The sequence below is a fragment of the Cyprinus carpio genome, chromosome A5 (assembly GCF_018340385.1).
Source record: "Cyprinus carpio isolate SPL01 chromosome A5, ASM1834038v1, whole genome shotgun sequence".
Classification (NCBI taxonomy): Eukaryota; Metazoa; Chordata; class Actinopteri; order Cypriniformes; family Cyprinidae; genus Cyprinus; species Cyprinus carpio.
Window position 1 is genome coordinate 23266549 of NC_056576.1, and position 26939 is coordinate 23293487.

Below are 26939 nucleotides of genomic sequence, written 5' to 3' on the forward strand. Positions count from 1 at the left end.
TTTTGTATTTCATTTGGAAACCAAGGTCCTAGAGTCTAGAGGAATGGGCCCAAGGAGAAGCTCATAGCTCAAGTTGCTTAAAGTCCAGTGTTAACCCTTTCCACAGTCTGTGTTGATTTGGGGTGCAATGTCTTGCTGGTGTTGGTCCATTGTGTTTTTTTGAAAGTGCGCAAAGTGTTCACGTGCACACTGACCACCAAGAAATTTTGGAGCACTTCAGAGCTTCCGTCTGCATACCACCTTTTTGAAGACAAACTGATTTCTCCTTTCCAGCAGGATTTGGCAGTGCCCACACTGCCAAAAAGCCCCAAAAGTACTGAGTTAAATGACCATACAGTAAATGTGCTACTTTGGCCAGAAAACTCACCAGACCTGAACCCCAGAGAGAATCTGTGTGGGGTATTGTCAAGAGGAAAATGAGAAACAAGAGTCCAAAAAATGCAGATGAGCTGAAGGCCACTGTCAAAGAAACCTGGGCTTCCATACCACCTCAGCAGTGCCACAAACTGATCACCTCCTTGCCACGCCAAATTGAGGCAGTAATTTATTTAAAAGGAGCCCCTACCAAGTTTGAGTGCATGTACAGTAAATGAACATACTTTCCAGACATTCAACAATTCACTTGAAAAATGTTTTTTTTTTTTTTTTGTGTTTTGTATTGGTCTATGAAGTATTCTAATTTGTTGAGATAGTGAATTGGTGGCTTTTTGTTAAATGTGAGCCAAAATCATCACAATTGAACCAAAGACCTAAACTACGTCAGTATGTGTATATATGATATATATTTAATACATGAGTTTCACCATTTGAGTTGAATTACATATATATAAATGAACTATTTCCACGACATTCTAATTTATTATATATATATATGATATATACCTGTATATCTGTATATATCTGCATATATAATATGTGTATATATATATATATATATATATATATATATATATATATATATATATATATATATATATATATATTTTTTTTTTTTTTTTTTTTTTTTAATAGAAAAATTCTCAGAAGCCCCTGGCCTTTGGCTCTGAGGACAAATATCCTTACCTTTGCTGACTATTTTGACTGTTTATTTATTTTTATTTTTTATTTGACAATGCATTACTGGTACCCAATATATATATATGAAATATAGAGACCGGACCTCTTGGAACTTTAATTGAATACCCCTGCTCTATGGGAACAAACAATGAGTAGGTATAAACTGTTCCCTGTTTGTTCAAGTGGTAACTTGGCTAACTATTACAAGACTACAGTAAATAACAGCAGTTTAGTTTATCCAATAGCATTTCCCACTGACTAATTTTATTATTATTAATTTTTTGTTTTGTTTTTTAAGTTTGTCCTTAACCTTGGTCATCTCTCATGATTTTATATATCTGTATACCTGTCTGTGTGTACCTGCTGTGTTTGTATAGCTTCTTATAATGATCCACAGTGTGTGTAATCACAAACATTTATTTATCTTGGGATACTTTCAATACTAACATTTGAAATCTAGCAAATTTGAAGAGATAAACTTCTGGAGTTGCTGGTGAAAATTTTTGCATTAACAGTATTTCAGGTTCTACTCAATAAAGATGTATGATGACCTTAAAGAGCTGTTATTTCAGTTTTTCCACAATATCAGGAAACCCTTGTCAGTGAACTTTCTAGCATATAGAAATTCTCCTCTACTGCTGTACTGCATTTGTCATACTAAAGAACAACATGACAGACTTGCAGTCTGTGAACTCAGTCTAAATGTTTTATGACGTATTAATTTAAATGTTTCAGTAGCTCTGATTTATGGCTCTTGTTTAATCATTTTTAAACATTTGGATTGGTCAGTCATTACATTTGTACATTTGTTTAATAACTGCAAACATGACAAATCCTAATCCAAACCCCTAAAACCAGTTTACTGAGGTAGTTTTGATGTTACAGGTCGAAATTGACTTTGTTTCCAATTACTGTGTATTGCTGAGGTTTTTCTCCCTCATCAAGGCAGTTATATTGCTAACATACATTAAACAATAAGGTTTTTGTTTTTGTTTGACTGAAATCCACATTTTGTTCTTACTAAATTTGAAATTAAATCATCCTGTTGTATTGACGAGGCCAAAGGACTTAAAATGCAAACTTACAGTCCATGTACAGTAAGTCATGCCCATAATTCAGCTAAATGTTAATTGTACATGGCCTATGTGTTATAACAAGTTTGATTTGGAGCCTTTTCACAATATCCAAGAAAAACATCTGATCACCATGTGTCATGGCCTTGTGTTCTGAAATCCTTAATAGATGAGACTTCTGTCCAAAATAACTTTGTTTCATTTAATAAATCCGAGTCAGAGTCATGACCCAGTATATTTGAGACTGATATAAAGTGTACAAGTTGTTCCTTTAGTGTAGAAAAAACATATTTCTGAAAAAATCTTGCATTCATAAATATGAGTGAAAAGAATGTAAAAATTTAATGTATTGTGGCTTATCACAAGCAATATCATGCTGACAGATCCTCAGTTACAGTACAGGACCAATTAAAAGTGGGGTAAGTGATTTCTGGCAGTCAATGTTGATATTTCAAATCACCAAAACAAACACTCCCCTACCCCAAAAGGGTCTCACCCTGATTTTGATAGCTCTGCCCCATACATACGAACGCAACCCAGGCAATGATTATGGTGGAATCTGCTGTATTGTTGTCTGCTGTATTAAACATATTATCTTACTTTTCGGACACACAACCCACGCTTGAAACAGACAGTGGAAAAGGTTTAGACGCTCCAGGCGGTTTCAACAGCAACAACATAAACAAATGTTACTTTGCATGCACGCTTTTGTGGCCCTAACTTAACTTCCGGTAGACTTCCAAATAGAATCAATAACAACAGCTAAATAGACCTTCTAGTGTAGATTATTTTTGATAACAAGCAAAATATTTTTACTGCGTAATCAGATGGAATTTAAAATGCAAATTCATTCTCTGCCAGCAGGAGGTGCTTTAAAGCGGGAGAAACAGAGGTTTCCCCAGTAACAGCTGTACACAAAGCAGCACTGAGCTCACTAATGCTGCTTTATCAGATATTACATGCAATATGAAATGAAAATGACATCGAAAATTACTTACTGCTGATTGGCTACAAGTTTGTTTTGGTACTCGGCTCGACTAGGTTTTCTAAAGCGTTTTTGAAAAAATACATACCCCACCTTTAATCAAACTAGTAAGGGCACATTGGAAGGGGGTGAGAGGGGAACACAATGATATAAATTTGATAGATGAATATTTATTTATTTATTTTATTTAGTTAAGTTAGTGATTCCATTACAATTGCATAGATAATAAAGTTTCCACTACACATTAGTAAGGTTTCGATAGTGAGAAGAATAAGAAATGCTTGCATGCCAGTGTGCAAATAGTTTTTTTGGAGGAAACCATTATATTAAAGAGACTGCAAGTTCTGTTTAACTTGCATGTGCCAGTTGTTCAATGAATGTTCCAACTTGTTTAAATTTGCTGATGAGGCATTTCACTGAAAAAAGGTACAATTGTGTTTTAGCTTAATTGTGGGCTCAGATTTGGTCAAAAATGGGGGGAAAGCAAATGCTACTCTCATTTAAGTTCTTATCAGCACCATCCAGGCAGGGTGTTTGTGAGTCCTGTGGTTTATGTTATCTCTTCAATCAGCTGAGCTCATAAAGGACTCAGCTCAGCATACATTGTACTTTTCCTCCTCATTGGTGTTGTGAAAGTTGCCCTGCTGCCAAAAGTCACACACAAACAAAAGGTGCACCTGGACAACTTTGGCATTATTTACTCTGGGAAGTTAGAAGTTAAGAAGGTAAGTTTTTTTTTTTTTTTTTTTTTTTTTTTAAATCAAATCCAGGTCACACCTGTGCTGGATTGCCTGAGGGGCTCCATTGTTGGGTGGTACACATTTGAAACTGAAGGTGCTCTAACCCCTAACCCCACCCCACCCTCCTGCTATTTGTTTTTGCTCTTACACCAGTGATACAATGATGTCAGCATTCGTGCCCACTTCAATTTCACAGCCAGTGGAGTTGATTTTGTACTATTCATTCTCTATAGTTTGAATTTCATGATGGAAGTAAGTCATCCAAGTGCATCGTGGGTGGTTCTGAGAACAGTATCTGCAACCTCGGTGATACTGTTGCCATTGTGTGAACATGTTTTTGAGGTGATATGTGAATAAACAGTCACATAATAAATTAATGGGTGGGTGGGTGGTAGTATTCTCCCTCATGCATTTATTTATGCTGAGGTAATGTTGCACATGCTAGTCAAACCACAGTTGACAAGTAAGTTATAAAGCTGAAATTCTTGATTTGTTGAGGTTTGTGATCAATCAGGAGTACCGGTATGTATGGAAATATTGTTATAGATTTAATAAGAATGACAGCGTATTCACATTTCACACATTTCACTCATATATTTGATATATATCAAATATATTTGATATCAAATATCAATTTTATGTAGTTGTAGTTAGTTGACACATCCTGTGGTGTGACATACTACATTCTATTTCAGATGATTTCAATATGTAATTTTATAACCACTTTTGAGAGATTACATAAAGTATTTGTATTTGCATATATTTGTCATTCTACAGTAGAGGACCAATTAACTAGAAAGGGCACATTGGTATAAAACAAAGGAATCCTTAACTCCGCAAACTAAACAATCAAAAGTGATTTTATCTTCAGTGCGCCTTATCTGAGTTGATTTTCACCTGCTAATGAGCTACTAATTACCCTTGAACAGATTTTGTTGTCTTAAGCAAACATTGCCCAGGTGAGGTAGGAGAATGATTTCTGAATTTTGAAGGCCTGTTCATAATATAGACATTATTTTAAAATCTGAGTGAAAAACATCCTTTGTCCACAGGCACAGCAAGTTCTGTATTGATAAGTTGTGTTTATGTATAGAAGATACTGTGGTCAGTCATGCAGTTCAAAGATCACATTAAGAAGCATAGAAATGAGTGAATTTCCCAGCCATATACCATTACAGTGAGTATGTGTGTCCCGGTCAGTCGTCCCTTTGTCCTTGTCATGGCCAGTAAAATAACAATAGCATGTTGGTTTCAAAGCACTTGACCAAAGGTGGAGGTCCCTTAGAAAACAGTCATGCAGAGCTATCATGTGACCTCCCCTTGAAAGCCCCACAAAGACTTTCAAAGTGTTGAGGGTTGGGGTATCTGACCCCCCTAAGTTTGGACTCATTCATAGAATAGACAAAGAAGTCCCTTTGTAAAATGAATTTAGATATGCTTGGTATTTTGTTAAGGGTCCTCCATTTTGTGTGTTGACACAAAATATTTTTACACACCATTATACACAAATATTGCATAAAATGGTATGTGGATAATGTGATTAATATCTGGATATGTGTTTAATACACAGAGAAGAGATCAATTTGTATGTTAGCCAAGAGACAAATTGCATGATGTTTTTCCTGCTAACATGGCTGCAAGAACCCATCCTCAGCAGTTCCCTGTAGCCTGCCTCTTTAATGAACAGCTGCAAGGGCTTGACCATCTTCTCAAATATGTGCTGGAAGATTTTTAGAGGAGATGAAACGGGATACACTTAATCTAATTTCTCAAGTCTATAGGTTTTTTTTTCATCTGCTTGGTGCATTCTCAAGACTCAAAGCTGTAGACTCACACCATTGTAATAAATGACATCTGGATTCATTTATTAAAGATGTACATTACTGATATGCACTTTGCATTGTATCTGACAATGTGGAAGAGTTTTTGGTAAACACATGTAGGGTCTTGGCTTAGTTAACAGTGCATGTGTCTGTACAGATTCTGTGAAAGTTCACTCAAAAATAACAGTTGTGCCATCATTTATTCACCCTCATGTTGTTCCAAACCTGACTTCATTTCTAAGATATTTATAAAATGTTCCCAAAATAACGTTGGACCCCATTGACTTTTATTTTATTGAGACATTTTTCAAAATATCTTCTTTTGTGTTCCACAGAATAAAGGCGCTGGGGGTGAGTAAACCATAATTTTGGGGTAAACTACTCCTTTAACACAATTTCTCTGGTTCTGCTTCACTGGTTTAAATGAATTGCAGCATCTTGCTGTTTTACTGTGATATCTAACATATAACAGCTTCATCTGATCCTTGCACCATAAATCAGAAAACTCCTTAAGTGTTTAGAAGCATTATGGGAGACTCATTCCATAATCAAAAGTTATTTCCATCATTTCCAACGCATTCCTTTTCACGTTCTCTCTTTGCACCTGTTTATCAGCCGCAGCGATGGAATTCTGTCTAGTCCACTTTCCGACATCGTGATGTTGATATTCCTGATACTCCTATCCACAGACATCGTTTTTCAGCATGACACATGACATGTGCTCTCTTACTTGTAAGGAACCATTTAACCTCTTTGCACTGAAGGGTTCTTGGCTCTTCTTTCTGAGGAATGTACACCTGCTCCATCAAGGCCATCTTTTTCCTTTCCGGAGCTCTATAACCTATGCTGTAGAGTGCTCACATCAAGAATGAGCTCAACATAAGCTGGACATTGTTTCAGCAGCTGAAGACGTCTAAGCAATAAACACGTAATAGATGATGTTTGGAATTACTTGGGTGAGAATACTTGGCCTGTAGCAATCAATTATTTCATCTTGAGTACTTTAAGAATTCAAGCACATCACAGTGACTGCAGACATGTGGCCGGCATTTTGCATAGACCTCTGTTGTTGGTAATGGCTGCCCATTCAACTGGAAAATGCAATTATACTCGAGAAGGCTCACAAGCTCACAAAGCACATTCTTTGGAATCCTCTTTGTTTTATCAATACATAGTGGCCTGCTTGCATGTGTATTATTCCACCTGAGCAAATACTGCACACCATTTCACCCACAAAGCCCTCTCGTTTTCTCTCTCTCTTTCTCTCTTTCTCTCCTTCTCTAACCATATGCTAATGTGATTAAATATTTGCCGTTTTTGACAAGCTTGAGGAATGGCAACCTTGCAGAACTTTTTCCTTAAGCGGTATTAGGAACAGTGTGACAACCTCCCAATGAATTATTGGCATAGTACCTGTGCGCACCAATGAATTTGGTTTATTGTAACACTTGCTGTTTCAAAACACTTGACGTGCCAAATTCTTCCCATATTTTCATTTTGTTGTACTATATATTAGCAGGTGCACAGATGGATTGCCATCTTGGCTTGAAAAAGACTCCTTTAAATTCACACTTTTAACCTAATTTTTTCTGTGGAACATGGAATTTGGATACATTAAAATGCATCAGCCAGATCATCACGTATATAAGAACGCTATAATGTAGCCATGAAGTAATCACAATAAAAAATGCTTATATATTCTGATTTATTTTGTAACTATGGTTGATTACGGTTTTAATTTTTTTCTAATCTATAATTCCTGCAGTAACAAGTAATGCAAACTGGAGACCATGTGTAACATTCTTTTATTTACTGTTTTATTTTTTTTCTAATCTATAATTCCTGCAGTAACAAGTATTGAAACTGGAGACCATGTGTAACAAATTTTAATTATTGTATTTTTTTCTTCCAGTAATATTTTTGAGGCTCATCAGCCATTGACAAAACCTATGGTCTTTCTTTGCTCCTATATCCCCAGATTGAAAATGTCATCATTGCCCTCTTGAATTTCACCTATCAACTTCCTACTTCCAGCCGCCATCTGGCAATGTTGATATCACCATGCATTCCATCTCTTTGCTCCCTGACAAACCCAAATCTGTTCATCCTCTTCAGACAGGGGAAGGCCTGTAATCTTTTGCAGGAGACTGACAGGCGTGCTAAAATAAACATATTCTGACTGCCGTCACTCTGTGGTGCTCATTCAGCAGGGATGACTCTGCTGTGAGCATAAGATACTAGATTCCCATTTTTTTCCTCTTACACTCAGTCAGAATACTCTCTGTACTTTGCAGCCATTAAGGTTTTACTTTATTCAGCATTGCGTATCGAAAACAATAAGAAAAACACCAGGATCAAAAGTTATATTAGACCGATTTGATTAAAAAGTTACAGATTTATAACTAATGTAGGATCAACATACTTACAGTATTTTACTGCTCAGTATTTTGTCCAGTAGTGTTGAATATTTTGTTTTGCCACTGAATTATTTGACATTAGTTCAGAAAGTGCAGAGGAAACACTGAACCCTCTTCCCCATAATGTATCAGAAAAACTACTTTTGGGTCTGACGGGCAATGTGGAGGGAGCTTCTTACTAAATTCACAGGCCAATGCAAACAGTGTAATGTTTGTACACCTATTTCCACTGGGAGTATGAAAAAAGGACTGCAGGACTTTAATCTGAATCTTAAAACAGCCAGGCCTTTGATAAGAGCCCTCGCTGAACATTTATCTTACTTCTATAAAGGGTGTAATGGCTTATGTCATCCACTTTGATCCTGCCTTGGAAACATGATGCTGGAGTGCTGCTGCAGATAACAGTGATCAGCTTGTGTTGTGTTGAGTTAAAATGTCATGTCAAGTTTTTATTTTTTTACTTTTCATGGATCCAGCATGACCTTCATTTTACAACTTCTTGTCATAATCGTCTTGACCGATACGGTAGAGTCCTACAAAGTGGTGGGGCAATTTCATTTTACAACTTCTTGTCATAATCGTCTTGACCGATACGGTAGAGTATTTTTTTTTTTTTTTTTTTTTACAACTTCTTGTCATAATCGTCTTGACCGATACGGTAGAGTCCTACAAAGTGGTGGGGCAATGTCATGGATGAGAGTTCTTAGAATAACACAGTTGCTAAGTTTTGCACCAGCGTAGGAAGAGGGAAACTTGAGAGTTTACCATGCAAAACAGCTCAAATCCTGCTTACTTGGACATAAATTTCAATTTAAGAGTAATGTGAGGATAATTTGTGTCTCAAGTATTTAAAACTGAAAAGCCTTTTTACTCACTATTAGCTAAATTAGACATTGCACATCAGAGGTATAAGTGATTTTGCTTCTGTAATTTATACAGCAATTATTAAAAAATATATATATATTCTTTATTCTGATTATATTATATTATATTGGATTATATTATTAAAAGGTGTTTATGAAGACAGGGAAAAGTCCATTTGTATTTTGTTAGACAGGACATGACTAGCTGTGACTTCCCGTTTAGCACATGATCACCTCAAGAAAGATTGTAATATTTACATTGGAGCAGTGCATGATCCTTGGGAAAGAAAGTCACACAAGAGGGCATGTTTTCTTTGCCTTGACATATACAGCTGCTGCTTATTCAGATTGACTCCATTGTAGCATCAGGGCTTAACCTAAAAAAAAAAAAAAGATTGCAAAGGGCAATTCATGTTAATGGGTTGTAAAATAGCTTTCAGATTACAGTCGTTCCAGGGATACAGTTTTTCAGTCCTCAAAGGTTGCAGGTGTGATTTGTTTAACTTTTTTTGCTGTCATGCATCACATTTTGGGAATCTGTTTTGGTCTCCTCAAACAGTGTATTGTAGAAAATGGAAAAAAATGCTGTGTGTGTGTTTCCAGTTACATATCATACATATAAAGGGATATTGTTAATCATTTGTGTTGCATGATTGTGTTCTACTAGCTACTTCATCATGTATTTAAAATTTAGCCAGCCTCTGAATAAATTTAAAGCCGACAACTAAATAACCAGAGTCATTGTACTTAAAATACAAAGAAAAACTTGTTTGGCCACACCACATCACAGAATGGCAAAAATACTGTAGGACATAGCATTTATGAACTAATATAACTTTACATCACACCTGCTCTCATTCAAAAGCTGTTATCACAATTAATGTAATCATGCATCACCTGAATCATTCTCATCTCACTGAAACCTAATACTGTAAGTCTTGTCTAGATGTTGCAAACAAAAACTAATGGAGGTTGTTTATGATACCAGTCAACAGGAAAACACTTCAGGATTCTTAGACACACTCAAAATGTTCCTGCGCCTTGTTGGTAGAGAGGAAAATTCATAGATAACAATTTACATTTGTTTGGTAATTTATAGTCACCATTCCATACAAAATATGTTAAAAATTGTTACTTGATTTAAATGGGTCATATGATGTTGCTGAAAAGAACATTATTTTGTGTATTTGGTTTAATGAAATGTGTTTATGTGGTTTAAGGTTAAAAAACGCATTATTTTCCACATACTGTACATTATTGTTTCTCCTCTATGCCCCACCTTTCTGAAACACATTGTTTTTTACAAAGCTCATTGTTCTGAAAAGCGAGGGGTGCTCTGATTGGCCAGCTATCCAGTGCATTGTGATTGGCCAAATGCCTCAAGCGTGTAACGGAAATGTTACGCCCCTTATGCGTGTCCCGGTCAGAACACAGACGAGACAAGACAAAAACAATAAAACCCATTACAAAAGAGCCATTTGTTGCATCCAGTGGGGACATAATTACTGATTATAATGACTTATACTGTCTTTTTACTTGTTGGGTTGCATCGTGCCACTTAAACATAAAACCATGTCTGCATTTGTGATCGGAGAAATGACAAATAACAAGCCTACTCTACACTGCTCAAAACTCGCATTTGAATCATCAGTGGCAAATCATTTAAATATGTAAACGTACTTACAGACTGTGACTCAGAACAGCCGGCATTGTAGTCTTTTCTCCCAGGATCAGGAAACAGTCCTCCATAAAATGCACTGCACACGTTTGAATATTTGGGTTTAACTGTTCTGGAACAGTGTTGTAAATACAACTTAACCACTGATTTCTACTTGTGTCCTCTTTTGGAAGGCCAAACAAAGTATTTTCGCATTTACAACGAAACAGTGTGGCTGCAGCAACAATACTACAGCGAGAATCAAAGTTACACCTTCTTTCTTTGCGTTAACATTTGGGCAGTGTTATGCAAATCTTCCCACATAGTGACATAGACATGTGGGGGTGTATTTAAATGAGACGTTTTAGGAGGGCGTGGACGATTTAAACTTTTATTAAGAATGTCTCTTTGGGTTTAAAACTTTAGACTTTGCAACTTTAGGGATCTTATCTTTTCACGAACAGCTTGTAACACTCCAAAGAGAAAGGAAAACTTGAAATTGCATCATATGACCCCTTTAATTGAGTGTTTAATGAATTGTATTACATTTTTACTCCAAAAATGACATAGGCTAGTTGATTGTATATTTATTGCGTATCATTTCAACGAATCAGTGTGAATTAAAATGATATTGTAAATCTTCAAAAGAAACATGCAATTGTAAAAATTCTTGGAATAGCATATTGCATAAATATGCAATATAAAGTCATTGGTCTTCATACAGTTAAGCTCAGTCTAAATCATCAGTTTAGACTCAATATTCTGTCCTTTTCAGTGGGTGGTGGTGGTAAAGCTCAGCTGTGGTTATGGTAGGCGAGGTTTAGCCTGGTTTACCCATTAGTCCCAGCGCTAATAAAGTTATTCATGTCTTCAACACAATGTCAGTATACTCCATTCTTTCAAACTCATATTCTGCCATATGGCTCATTGTCATCATCACCGTTGTGTCTTATAAAATTCATTTGAAAGTGATTTTTCACTCTAAGGAAGAAGCCAAGTTGGATGAAGTAATGGATTCCGTCTTAAATATAGGGCAAACTTGTCTTCCTTCTTAGGCCTATCATGCTTTTCAAAGGTCTAATCATAACCTTGTTTCTCAACTGTTTATTTTTGTCTTCCTAACCTTTAATTACCAAGCTAAGAATCAATCTTTAACAGGTCTTTCATTTTGTTAAATTGTTTTTGACCACTGAAATTATTATCTGTATTTAGCCTCCAATAAAATGTTACCACATTTGCAAGCACTTATGCAGACAAATAAGAATTTTTTTCTTTTTTTTTTCCTTTGATTGCAGATGGTTTAGGATTTAGATTGTTGCAGTATAGTAAATAATTGATCAAATCCGCAATCCGTTTTTAGGTTGCCAAATGTTTCTACATTTTTTGTTTTCTTTTGAAAAATCCAAATATTGAAACAATTATTAAGTGTGTAATGTGTAGGAATTTACATTTATATCAAATTTCCATATCTGTGGGATAGTCACTATGTCTGCTTTTAATTACACTGTAACTTTGTAACTTTTTCTTAAAGAAAACATTTTCAGTGTTAACTCAACTTTTATGTATTCTATAAGACTACTGCTAAATATGTACCATCTGCAAACAGATCTTTTCAAAGCATGGATTTGAACCGATGGTTTGTGTGCAATTGTACCACATAAGTTGATACGGGAATTAGTCATCAAGAGCCCTGCCAGCCTCACACTGTTATGCCACTTGCTCTGTCACACCAATTAAATATAAATAGCACCACTAACCACATGCAGTCCAGTGAAAGTAACCCTATGCTTAACTGAATGCATGTGAGTTCTATGGAAAACTGTAAAGGTGTTTACAGATGTGTGGCAACCACACTCAAGAGAATCTCATTTTAGAGTGTGATAAAAATCATGCATTAATAAACGTTTTTATTACTTTCTTTTTCAAGTACTTGGAAATAATAATCTTTGCTTTTTCTACCGTAACTGTTGGTATAGTTTGTTTGGAAGAATTGTTTCAAGGTGATTTTGTGTCTGTCTTTATTTAAGAATACAATTGACCTTATGTACATAAATAATATGTAACAGGTACCAATTAATTCATCCAAAGCATATTTTTGTTTTTAAAAAATAATATTTTGTAGCCAAAATGTGTGTCAGTTTGACAAAGTGGAGCTGTATAGAAAATAAGGGAGCCTGTTGCAGTGAAAGCATCCCTGAAGTGACATTATTTTAGACCTATAGCAGGACTGGTCATTTGAGCTTCATACTGTTGTATTAGGTGTTTAGGAAAATTAATTGAGGGATTAATATAACTTGAAATGAGAATTTCTGAGAGAAGTGTGTGATGTATTTCTTTTAAACAGTAGATCATCAGTTTGTTCAGAGCAGGGCCGCAAAGAAGCAAAAAAATACAAATGAATTGAGAGGAATACAAGGAAATTCATGTGAGGTTAGTAATTATGAGAATGTTTAGGGGAGCTGAACAGAGGCTGCAAAATGTTGAACTAAGAGATGCTTTTGATTATTTCATAATAAGCAAGTTTATAAGAACTTGTATAAGAAGTTTATATATATATATACTTACACTTGTTCAAGTCATATTAGCTGGACTACAAACAGGACAGTCTTGAAATGTTATTTAAGAAAGAACAACACTAACAGTTAGATACATTTGCTTTAGAATCATAAATAAGAGTGTGTTTGATGACTTTTATGAAGTTATTTAAGGGACATTTTAATAATAGATAAAAATCTTAGCTCTTTTAAGTAGTTTTTAACCACAAGTTCAAATTAGTCTTTTACAGTAATCAGATCTTCATGTATTATCAAGACTTCTTATCATAATGGGTAATGATGCTTAACATAAGAGGAATATATGTTTGTTTGTTTTTTTCTTAACCTTGTTAAGATCACAATGATATAAACATTTTTGGGTGGAAATTACACATTACACTCCACCCAGTGCTTTGAAGCCATGCATCATTTGTTTTGCATGCATCAACAAATCTTTCTTTTTATTTCTCTCTTTCTTACTTTCATCTTTATTTCTTTTTCTTTTGCACTGATGCATTTAATAATAAGATCTTTAGTGCTCGTTGGAGCTTAAATATACTACTCTCACTGCTTATGTCAAAATTTGAGCTGACAATTTTTATGAACATTAACTGTGATCAGTTGGTGGTATGTAGTTCTATTTAATTATATCCAAGCACAGATAATGAAAATTATTTTAAAGAAGATTTCCGTATTTTTTCCATGTGGCCACAGGAAATGTGTAATAATCTTTGCTTTCAGCGAAGTTATTGACCACTCTGAATGCAGTCCTAGCATTCCCCAAATGAATCCCCCAGGCCCAAATGGGCAGATGAAAAGCATTCCTTAACCTCTAACTGTACAGTAAATATCACAACACCCAACCCCATTTCATCACTATTGTGTAATTTACGGTCAAGAACATCAAAGATGACTTTAACCACATTGAGAGAAAAAAAATTGTGTGTGGCTTATTTTCAAACCAGTATGACCACTGCAAAAATGACTTCACACTGTCAGTAAATGAAGGCACACAGTTAAACTGGTAAAAAAAAAAAAAAAATTATAAAACCCTTATAAAATTGTATATATTGTATTGTTTTAACACATGTATTCATTTTTTTTATATTTACAGTATTTACATTTTAATATTTAACTAATATTTTCTTCGGTGTGTTGGAATGATCTGTTTTTCTCATCATTAGTAGTTATTAAGGGATGATGAAATATAAAGTAATGTTTTCTTAACCAGCCAATATTTCCTTTTCCTCTTCAACTTTGCTATGGCTGAATATCTCTTAAAAACAATTAAAATACTCCAGTGGGTTGTTTTGAGCAGCCGTGTATGCTCTACCCTTTACACAGGGATAGCGAAAAGCAAAGCATTTTCCAAGAAAAAGAAGAAAGGGAAATAATTGCTTCTCAAGGGTTTTTGACAAGAGGCAGAGCGGACAACACCCTACTACCCCTTACTGTTTTTTTTTTCTTTCTTTCTTTCTCACCCTCTCTTACTCTTTCCTAGGAAAAAAGCTGCCTGCACCTGTGTGGGTTCTTTTTAACACCTCCCGTGGCATTTCGTAATCGCACTTCCCTGTGATCAAAGTGTCCAAGAACTGTCTTGAGTAGAGATATTAGATGTCACCTGCGATAAAGACAGTTGGTGTTTTCTATTTTCAGACTAGCTGAGAATAATGAGCCGCTGTTATAATAGACAGTTGAAGTGGCCCAGATGAGCTTCTTCCCTCTCCCTTGCTGAGTGTTTTCTGTGTCGAACCACCTGTAGGTATGTAAACAGTCTGATGCAGGAAAAAAAAAAAACATGCAAACGAACCTTCATGTGCATCGAGAACAGAATTTGAGTCCGTAGTCAGCAGGGCAGAAGACCGTCCTGTGCGAGGCAGGAATGTTATCACGGTGCATTTGGGACTAGCCCTCCTAATTACAGGAGGGTAAGTTTGGTTAGGCCAGAGGCACTGTGTAATTACTATGATTGCAATGCTTTAGACATAAGTCTATCCTGGCCTGCAGTTCCTTTTGAAGAATGGGGCCCAGAAAAGACACACTGTATATAAAATGTGCACCTTTTATTGTTAAAGCAGACACAGGCAGAGCAGTTATAAATTTAATGACCGCTGAATAGTGGTAATTGACAGTAGACCCCATAAAGGCACTGTGTATGTAATCAGGATTTTCTGAAATTCATTCATTCATTTTACAGTGAGAAGTGCATATTGTATATGAATTCAAAAGATTTTGAATGTGCTGTAAAACAGCTACAGATTATTCTGTCAAATATGAAATTAGTAGAAGTAATCTGATGATGAGTAAACTGTCAGTTGCAGCATATCTCCAGCAGCCTGGTTATTTTACGGTGACCATAAATCCTCTTTTTCCCGGACATGTCCTGGTCGGGATTTCTAAATTACTTCCGGGTCCGGGTTTTATCTTTTTTTCGTGGCATGCCGTGATTGGCCAATTATGTACAATGCCTGCAAGCTATTGGTCAAACTACTTTACATTCATTGCCTTCAGCAAGTATGAAAATAATAGAAAAACAAAGACATTTTAGGCAATTTAGAAAAAATAGGATATAATGGTCACCCTAGTTATTGGAAACTGTCCCCTTGAACTGTTATTGCAAGGTTGCAAAGCAGTTCATAATTGCTTTCTCATTATTTCTTTCTAGAGTGTAACTTTATCAGTAACACTTTATAATAATGCCCCATTAGTTAATGTTAGTTATTAATGTAATTAAAAATCTTAGTTCATTTAGTTCAGGCCTTATAAATAAAATAATCATATTAGGAAATATTAAAATGTACATTAAAATTAATAAATCCTTTAGAAGGTTTTATTTATTTATTTATTATTAGTTTGTGTTAACTAATGTTAACAAATGGAACCTTTTTATTAAGTGTTACCACTCATGTCCAGCTAGTACAGGTAGAAATGTAAAAAATAAAGACGGTGAGGTGGAGAGTTAAACATGATTTAGTTTATATTACATCCAACATCACACTATATGAGATTAATTTTTTGTTCTGCTCTCAGTTTAACACATTCTTCTTAAATAACAGGAAGGGGGTGCGTTCCAAAATAAAGTTGTTTGTGGCCACCTTTTATGTCCAGCCCAAGAATTCAACAAACGTTTTTACACAGAAGTTCCTGCTACATTCAGTCAGGGGACACATAGCAGCTGTGAATGTGGTTTCAATCCTAGAACATTAGGTTTTAGTAACATGACTCATTTATCATTCTACTCCATTCATAGAAATCTTGAGGTCCATTGCGTCAGACTTTCCTCCCAGTTCTTTGATTCAACACTAGTGGAAACCTTGTAATATTGTATCAAGTTAAAATCATAGCAACAGCCCTGCAGGTGTCTGAGACAAAAAGAAATTAGATATTAACTCATCGTTAAACATGGCTACTGTTTGTTAAGGAACTGTTCAACAAAGGTCTGGTTACCTAGCTACAATCCACAGGAATACAGAGCCCAGTATATAGCATCATCCTCTGAAAAATCAAGGGGGAGGTTATAATGAAAACAAGCCATGTGTACTACAAATGATCAGATTCATAAGCTTTCCCATCTTGACAAATCGCAGCACTACAGCTGGTAATGTGTACCCTGAACCAGCAAGGACAGCATACCTATACAGTCTGATTTAGTCTGGAGAAGTTGACCCTAGTGGCCAAGAGCCAGTCTGAAGATTTCAGCTGACAGATTTGATTGAAAATCACGTTGTGTATGATGGTCACAGCTCAGGCTCCGATTTTTTAGCTTCAGACTCCATCCAGTCAGAGGATATCAAGCCTGTTTGATATTTTGAGTTGATTTTAGAAAACATATTGTCTTCTAATTGTTTAATATTCATGCGTCTCCCAGCAACGAGGTGCATGTTTCTGCGTGAGTTTGTTGTGATCAGGATAACTTTAAAGGCTGGTAGTGTATGATCTTCAGTCCTTATTAAGATTGAGAACACTACATTTATAGTCTGTTACACAGTTGATGCAATTTAAACAATTACATTTTCTGAACGAGGAATTTAGTTTTAATTTTGTGTGGCGCACCATTTCTGATAAGACAAAAAAAAAAAAATCTTCAATTGTACAACTGCAGTTGTGTTTCTTTTATTTATGCTGAACTTCAGCATAAGTCTATGAATTACGCATACAGGTGTATTTTTAGGTTAGTATTTGTATTCAACAAGCACTACTGCATCAGAAAAACTGAAATTAAAAGCATTGTGTATGATGTATGTATTAAGTACAGTGCATTTTAATATTAGATCAAATAAAATGTAAACTTTTCAGTTTGTTGAGTTTTTTACTTTTATGTTTTGAGGTAATCGGCTTTCACAAAAGTTTTGAGTATTCTGAACTTATCAGGTTTTACAGTAGGTTTTAACTGGCTGTTTGTTTCTTTTATACGTCTCTACTGTAACATGTGATTGATTTAAATGGGGGGGGGGGGGTTAATGCAGGAAATAAAAAATAAATTCCCTTGTGAATGAACTTTAAAGTGTGTTTACTCAGATGACTCAAATCTCAAGCCCTGCAATATTTGTATGAAGAATATATGGAAAAGCAGTTATGTTTGTTTTCCAATTATGTCATTGTGAAATACATTTTGTTAATGAAACAGTGAAAATGATGTTCTTTCAGAGTTTTTCATGCAGTGACAGGGGAGCTTAAGAGTTTGTCAGGATTTGCAGTGGTCCTGTAGCTCAAGTGGTAGAGCATTGTGTTAACAAGCGCAAGGTTGGGGGTTTGATTCCCTGGGAACACATGATAAGTAAGAAATTGATAGCCTGAATGAACTGTAAGTCGCTTTGGATGAAAGCGTCTGCTAAATGCATAAATTTAATTTAATTTTAATTTAATTTGAGGTTTAGCATTTTTGCATGTGTTCAGTCAGCTCTGGTTCACCTCCACTTTGCTTCGCTTCCTGCGCTTGTGCAGGTGGTGTGCTTCAGTAATAAAGACAGGCTTTACAGACATTATTGTTTTTGTCTGTAGCCAAAAGATAATTCTTCATTAGTTTGCAAAAGGGATCCAGATTCACATAACCAAGCCAGTCTGATTTTGGTCATTTCCTTGCCTTCTTAAATATAAGGTGTGTTGTGTTAAACAGTGTGATTGAAGGAGCATTTGTTATCCCATTCAAATATATGATGAATAAATATGAAGTTCTTCACACTCAAAAAAACAAAGAGCAGAACACTGTGAAAATCTAAGTAGTCCATGACCTGTAGTATTTTTTTTTTCCCTGTCTGTGTTTTGTACTACCCCATAATGTGTAAGAAACATAAAATGTTATGACTTAGGAAAAAGGAAGTGTCTGATAAAATTGATGAGCACTTAATCCATAAATGTCAGTCTTTGGAAAGGTTTCTCACAGGTTCATATGAAGTCCCTAAGGGCAGTGCTTTGCACATGTTTCAGATAAACTTAAATTTTCCCAAAAGTGACATGGAAGCCAAAAGAATGTGGAAAAAGGTTGTAGTAGTAGCACTGCTGGGGAAAGCTGGCTGTGTGGAGTCACATTGGTATAGGAAATCTCAAAAGAGACCTAAACTCAACTGATTTGTGTGCTGACACTTTTGTTGGCCCCAGGTGCTAGTTTTTGAAGCTATAATTCTCAACATATCTTAGCTTTTCCCTTGACAGTAGATACGCTGACTCTTCTCATCAATATAGACCTCTGAACTTAGCATTCAAATGGATTTTACTAAATCTGGAACATTTCCCACCTGTTGCACAGGCATTCCGTATTTGAAAGCTGTGCCTCTTGCAATTTATGCATGGTTTCTTTCTTTAAAAATGCATGAGCATGCATGTTTTTTCACACTGTTTAAGCATTGCTGAATTGAAGTAAAAAAAATTTTTATCTTGATTGTACCATACAGCTTTAAAGAGTCCCCAATAATGGTCATTGGCAAAACATGTAATTTCATTAAATGAAATATAAATTATATGTTGCTTGGAAGAAAAAAATAAAAATAAAAAAATAATTTCCAATGGCTGCCAACTAAGAAAATATCATTTTTCCCCCCATAAAGGTGTAGTTACAGAATTTACCAGCAGGGGTTGTCTTAACCATGCTGCTAACCAGTCAAATCTTGACCCCTTTGGTTAAAGCCACCTATTTTGTGGTTTGATCTCTACTTGTTTAAATTCTGTCTTTTTGCTTAGCTTTCTGCCCAACAGTGTCCACAGTTGTTGAGCGCCATCTCAGTCCTCAGAGTGAAAACCAGCTCCTTTCAGGGTGTTTTGTAGATGGCCAGAAGACACCTGCTCAGGCTCTGTTTATTTTCTTGCACAAACACCCAAGCAATGTGTTTATGATCGGAAAAGCCAAGCACATGAGTAAACATTTGCTTAAATCCCATCTCCCCTTCAACCTCTGTATAAACAACCTTATTTTGTCCTTTCCTCCTTTTTTTTCTTTTTTTGGGATTTTCTTGATATACATTCTTTTCTTCTCACAACCACAAAACTCGAAGCAATCCTATTTCTGTATTTCCCAAAAAGTCCTGTCACAGTTCCACCACCTGCTTTGAATTTGCTGTCCCACAGTAACAAGATTTGATTACTTTCTTTTCTTTCCTTCTTTCAGTTTCTTCTTGCGAATATATATCAAACTATTTTTAAAACTCAGAAATTCTCAAAGTAAATCCAGATTTGAATGTCCAGCTGCCAAAATGAGCAACCAGTCTTTCGGTATGGTTAAGTTGTACATTTTTGTTCCTCGTGCCAGGACATCTGTCTTCTGACACACCCTGTCATTATAAGAAAAAGGAAGCAACATCTTTTGATTATTTTCATTCGTATTGCATAGATTTTCACAGAAACTCTGTAAGTCTGTCAAAGACAAAAATTTTAAACACTGCCAGATTCATCAATCATTTGTTGTAGCCACTCTGTGGTTGTGTCCTGTATTGAGATTTTTGAATCATTTTGAACACACACTGATTGTCAGCTGTAGGCTGAGTAGTTTTGAAAAAAAAAAGAAAAAAAAAAAATCTTAAAAACCACTAAACACTTAAGTTTTTCAATAAGCACTATCAAACACATTAAACATTTTTACTTCTGCTGTGGTCCAAAGATTCATGCACATGTTGGCCAAATTCAAATCACATGTACAGAATTACAGCCTTCTGTTCATGCAGGCTAAGAAAATTCCTCAGGAAATGTGTGTGTTTATATATACACATATGTTTCCACAGTATAAATATATAATTTATTCTATGATATTTTTATTTAATTTTAATATTTACCAACTTATATGTAAAACATATGTATATGTTTGTGTATTCTTAGCCCTAGGATAATGGCAAGTGGGTGGTTGTGTGAGTTCAGAGGTGGTGTAATTTCTATGTTTTGAGTTAAAAGAAAAAAATGTGCATCGTATTGCCAGATTAGAGGATTTTTGTTTGAAGTCCTGTGACCCTGTAGAGCACTTCCAGGCCCTCTTAGTTTTCTAAAGGCCCAGTACGATTCTGGCTGATCCCAACAGAAGCAGAACACCTCAGCACATCTGGACTCACCGCTGCATCTATTACACAAGCCCCACTATGTGAAGTCACATCCAAGTCAAATAAGCAGCTTCCCCTCCCCCCTTCAAGGAACACCTAAAGAGGGACAAGGGTAAGGCTGCCAAAAAAAAGGACTCCGACCTCAAGCATTCCTCTCATCCAGGTCATGTTTTCATTACCCCGACAAATTTACACAGTTGTTAGTGATGGCCTGGGATTCCTCCTAAAGCACAGCTCACCAATAATAAACAGAGGCCAGCTGACACCCTCAGACACCTGCAAGCCTCCCTGACAGTGCAGGATTGTTCCCAGGCGGAGAGCACCAAGAGGCCCTGCTTACCTCTCAAAGTGTTATGCATTTGAGAGGGTGCCACCATACCAGCCGGACACACACGTCCGAGCCTTGAAAGAAATGCGTCATCGGTAAATCCTACCAGAGGAAACATCCTCATGAACCAGCCAGACCGGTGATAAAAACCATTCAGTGTGTTCTCTTCATTCAGTGGCACACTGCTCAAGAGTGGGTTTGTGAGAGTATCACCCTTTCTTGAGTCGTCAGTCCTTTGACACTATCAAAACAGAAGCGGCATGCTTATGGATATTTCTGGATGTAATTGTAAATTGTAAAATCGCTGATTTTGACTTTGTCAACTTAATTTATTTTTATTGACATTTAGAGAGGGCACAAACATTATTAAAATTCTGGTTGATATGTGAAGATTATTTTCATTAAAATGTATATAGTTTTTTTTCAGAAATTAATGCTCTTATTCAGCAAGGATGCATTCAATTGATTAAAAGCCTTTAAATTAAATTAAAAAAAGCATTGCTGAATTTTGCTTGAGCAGCAGTTAGAATGATTTCTGAAGGATCATGTGATAATGAAGACTGGAGTAATGGCTACAGAAAATTAATTATTGTGTTAAGTATTGTACACAATTTTGTCTAAATAAATTAAAATATGACAAAAGTGAAAACAAATAAATTTAGTAACATTTTAAAATATATAAAATAAATCTAAAATAAAAAAATAGGCATGGTACAAATACATTGTGTATCCCTGTTAATGAAGGAAGACCAGATTGTAGTTTTGTGTAGTTTTGGTGAAGTAGAGTTTTACAATTGAAAAAATTGTATTCTATTAGTACAATTTTCACCTCTTTTTAGTTCATTTTGCACTGATATAGTCTGTAAGTAATGTTTGCTTGTAAGAGGCTGATTCTTTATCAGATACAGTCAAAGGGGAACTTATTGAAGGTGCAATGTTCTTTACACCTGTTCTGTTAAACTACGGAAAACTGGTGGAAACAGTCAGTTCCACAGATCTGTTTTTATCACATGGCCTGTGGACTTATGAGGGCGAGAGGAAACCTTTCTGCCATTGTATGACTGTGGGCTAGAGAGTTTTGATTCCTCTTCGGCAATCGAAAGATGATCTTCAATCCTTGCTCTGCCCACTGTAATTCCTCACCTTTGCTTGATGATTTCTTTTCAAGACTGACGGGGAAGCGCAAAAGCCACAGATAAGGTAGCTGGATCAGCCCCTGGCCAGCTGTGAACCCGATAGCATCTGTTTAAAGCATCTAAAGGAGGGCCGTTCCTTTTCAAGTCTGCAGTGCTCACTTTTATCCTGCACATGTAAGGGAAATCCACAGATGGCCAGGGATCTGATAGAAATACAAATGTGATATCATTTACTATGCTATCAAAAAAGATGATTTCACAAAAGAAGTGTGACTCTGTCTCTCGCTGTCTCTTAGAGGTAAACAGACAAGCCAAAACAAAGATCCTCTTCACAGCAAATGTGGTTGGAAGTCATTCTTTCATCATTAGCATCCAGACAAAACAACTGCTGACTGAACTCTGAACTGTACAGTGTTTCTGTCTTCCACTCAGAATAACAATTTTTTTTTTTTTTTTTTTTTTTTTTTTTACTGATTCATAGTATGGGCTGTTACACAATTTTACTAAAGGTGCATTCGTAACAGAATCTTCTCTATTGCAATGATTTATATCTGTCCTTTGTCTATTTTGTCAGTATAGCATATTGCACTCCAGATTATTTATGCAGTATGTCCTCCTGTTTTTCTTGCAGTCCATCATTTTCATAAGGGTCCAAAATTCTCACGAACAGGAAATATCTGGGTATATAGACTACTCCCACCAACTAAAATTTGAAGACTTTAAACCATATTTCAGCAGAAAGAAAAGGCTTATGCCAAAACCAACTGAAGGTAAGCCTACTTATATTATGACCCATGCGTGATGATTTCCGGTTACTATTGTTTTAGTAAGGTTAGATGTTGTCAGATTAATGTGCATGCATCCTTCTTATCCCTGAAGCATTTGTCTTTCTAAAAAGGATATCCTCTCCAAAATATCAATATGCATGAAATACAGTGAAAGCAAAACAGACTTCCTGTTCCTAATGGAGGAAGAGGAGGCATCTTTTGGCCCTGGCCAGTGGATTAAAGGGAAGTATGTACATTATGATTAATGGCTTTTTCATATGCAAATATTAATATTAATCAAGTGGTGATCCTCTGTAAACCAACTTAGGAAAGATCATGTGACACTGAAGAGTATATGCTATAATATAGCCTACTTTGTGTACTATAGAGTAATGGCTGCTGAAAATTCAGCTCTGCCCTTAGGAATAAATTATATTTTACAATATATTGAAAAGGGTTATTTTAAATTGTAATAATATCTTACAATATTACAGTTTTTTTACTCTACTTTTATCAACATAAAACATATTTCAAAAACATCTTACCCCAAACTTTTGAATGGCAAAATGAAAAGGGTTTTTTTATATTTTTATATATATATATATATATATATATATATATATATATATATATATATATATATATATATATATATGAAGTAGTGAACCGCAAATAAATATTGTAAAAATAAACATAACATAAACTAAACATAAACACAGTAAAATACTGCAATGGAAAATTGCAGTCTACTAAATGCAATAATTTAATATTGGATTTTTAAAGACATCTAAAGCTGGTATATCCAGTATGCAAGTAAAGCCAGTGTTTTATATGTCCACGTCTTAACTTCCACAGCACATGATCTATTTAGAGTAAGTAAAGGAAGTACACTATATGAGCTGTGTACTCTCAGCCCCATCTCTCTTTCTCTCCCTAGTTCTCTTTTGGTCCTTTTCTGTCTCACTTGCTCTCTGTTCTCTCTTTCCTCCAACATCCTTCTCACGGGAACAATAACAGGCAGTGCTTGTGGTTGCCATTAAGATGGAGCAGATGCTGTGTTCTTCCCGTACAGATGCATGAATCCACACTACAGCTGACAGACTTTGACTGCCTTACCACAAAAATAAAAAGTCATGGCCACCAGCTGAGGACAATCACCAAACCTTTAGTAATATAGAAGAAAAGACATACCTGGATGGATAGGTGGATAGATAGATATTTAACCCTTCTTTATGTAGAATAGACTGATTTATTTGGTTATATTGACTCAAAGCAGCACCTTTACAGATTTCTCACTAATTCTAGGTTACAAACCAGACTATCCTCTTTTTCCTTGATCCATCGAGTTACAGCTGGTGGATTTTTAAAACACTCTTAAAACATTCTTTCAGGCTTTTGTTTGGTAACTATGGAGCACTGAAGTACACAAACATCCATTCTCTGTCAGTGTTGTGTAGTGTAATGTTAATGACACAGACCTGTTTTGGTAACTATGGAGCACTGAAGTACACAAACATCCATTCTCTGTCAGTGTTGTGTAGTGTAATCAGCTGCACCATGAATATTAAGCATTTCATGTTACTGTGCGACATCTCTGCAGGGACAAAATGGGTGCTAAAGAATATGTCCAAATCACGTGTTTATGCGTTTTCAATCAGCTTCCTTCCTCTGACTTGAACATTTAAAGGCTTTGCAGCATTTTTCTGCCCATCTTTTCATGTTCTCTGTTAAAATATCTCACATCTGTCCCGTTTCTTTGACCAGAAATAAGTGGTTCGCCATTGCATAAAAGTGGTCAACCCAAAAATGCTAATTGCTATATGGCGTTTCAGTATAAATAGACACAGAAGATGCTGTCAAACCTTATTTTAAAAAGGAGGAAGTGAATATGCATCCTTGCTTCTAAGTCTCTCACAGAGTTTTATATTGTGTATATGTTATAAACCATATAGAGAGAAGAAAAGTGAGGACTATTCTATTTTTTGTGAAGAGAAATCTATGTAGGACTAGAAAGTTTGGTCCAAAGGCAAACAGAACAAGAGCTAAACTTGTCATTTCATGCATCACTGTATTTCTCTACAAAATCTGGCTCTTTGTGTGGGTCTGCCATGTTTACCGTGACGGCAATCACTCCGATGGCAACCGAAGGAAGTCTTTCCTGTGATACAAAATGGCAAACGGAGACCCTGTTTAATTCAGTTTAATTCAGACCATTACTTTTTGTTTACATTTTATTAGCCAGTATTTTCATTTTGTTTGCTTTGGTGACCAGCACCATGGTTTCTAGTCACCTTGACAGAAAATAGTGGACAGGGAAGTGTGAGGTGTCTTTCCATCATGTGCTCTCTCTCTCTTACACACAGAGCCATATGTAATAAATTATGATAAACTGGAGGTCTTTCAAGATGGTACAGCTATAGGATGGGCCTACAGATAACTGAAAAAAATGGGCTTTAATCGTTTCCTTTTTGTTAGATTTACTTACATTTGGGTGTGTAAGAAAGAGCTGATCCAGGCCAAGTGTTGCAGGAATACTGGAAACTGTCTTTCTGTGTTTTTAAGACTCAGAACATATGTTTAATTTGTATAGATACTTGAAACCACAATGGAATTAATTCTGAATAGACATATTAGTCATTTATTAGATAGTTTAATGTCTCAGTGTCCAAATATCCGAGTGTCTTTAAACTGCATCAGGGATTGCTACTGAACCAAATCCTCCATAGCTTGAAATCAACCGACTGAGGATCATATCTCAAAGGGCTATGATTTATATCCTTGAGGTTAAGGTCATAACTTCTTATAAACAGCATCTGTAAAATTTTTCAGTAGTATTGCAGCAATACAAAATGTATAAAGCTTTGGCTGACATCGACAGTGTTATCATGACAGAAAATAAAATACTCTTGCATCCATGTGCCTCTCCCTTGGACTTATAAAGAGCCTCTCCCCAAAGTCCAGCTTTGTTCTTGGACCACAAACTACTGCTTGGGAAAAGCCGAGGTTCATTTAAGCAACCCTCGCTGCCTCAGAGTGTGACATTTGGAGTTGGTGTTTCTGCAAAGCAGCTGTCTTCCAGCAGTTGAGCTTGTGATGAGAACCACGAACATGGGCCAGACAGTCTATTTTTTCGTTATTGCTCATTGCGTGCATTAATTACATTTAGATTTTTTACTCACTGCCATTTTGAGTGGCCTGCTGGTTCTCAATCTTTACACTGATCAGTGCAGACAGAGGAATTTTTTGGTTGTAGCTGTGAGAAAGTGTTTTTTTCCCTTTAGCCTGGAATGTCTTGAAAGCTTTGGAGAAACTCATGTGTGAACAGATTTTTGAAGCTGGACATCTATTCTTGAAAATCATTCAAATAAATATCCAAGAGTCTCTGTATTCAGTTATAGGAAAACTGATTTCTGTCATGACAATTCTAGGAGGGATTGGCATGGTAATGTACAGGGCAATGTTACCGAGACTTGCTACTGCCAATACATCCACAACATGCTGCTGTGAGCATGTAAGAAATATTGCTGCTTCAAATATAAACACCATGAAATAACCCTATAGCATTCATGAATCACCTCATAGCAGATCTATACAGGTGGAGCTGGGGAAGGTGGAGGGTACTCTGTATATGCCAGTGAAACTACTGTCCATCAAGCATTCCAGAGGCCAAAATAGTAAAATGTCTACCTTTCCAAGTAAGAAACCTTCCCTTTAAGAATTCACATGAATTATTAAAACAAATAAATAAAAAATAAAAAAATACAGAGAAAAGCAGAAAAGGTACTTGTAATTTTATGCTAGGACATTATGTTAAATTTATGAACATTCCACACATGTGAAAAATCAATACAGAAATTTCTTCATGTTTACACGGTACATGAATGACAAAATATACAAAACATGTTTTACATTTAAAATACACAATGTTTAAAACCCTGTATTTCTGATTCTTTCTGACACAGAAAAATCCTGATGTCTTGTAATTTGTGCTTAATACATTTAATAGCTGTCAGTTCACCTTTCCCTGTTAGATTACATTT

At 35.7% G+C, this 26939-nt stretch overlaps 1 protein-coding gene across 1 annotated transcript in view; it reads left to right on the forward strand.

The window, feature by feature from the left end:
* The window catches only part of LOC109097055 (cilia- and flagella-associated protein 299-like), a 49968-nt gene extending 26649 nt beyond the window's left edge, over positions 1-23319 (forward strand). Inside the window, exon 4 of the mRNA XM_042756577.1 lies at positions 22764-23319. Coding sequence (XP_042612511.1) covers positions 22764-22934 — 171 coding nt within the window. The 3' untranslated portion in view covers positions 22935-23319. The remainder of the gene's footprint in view (positions 1-22763) is intronic.
* The last annotated feature ends 3620 nt before the right edge of the window (positions 23320-26939 follow it).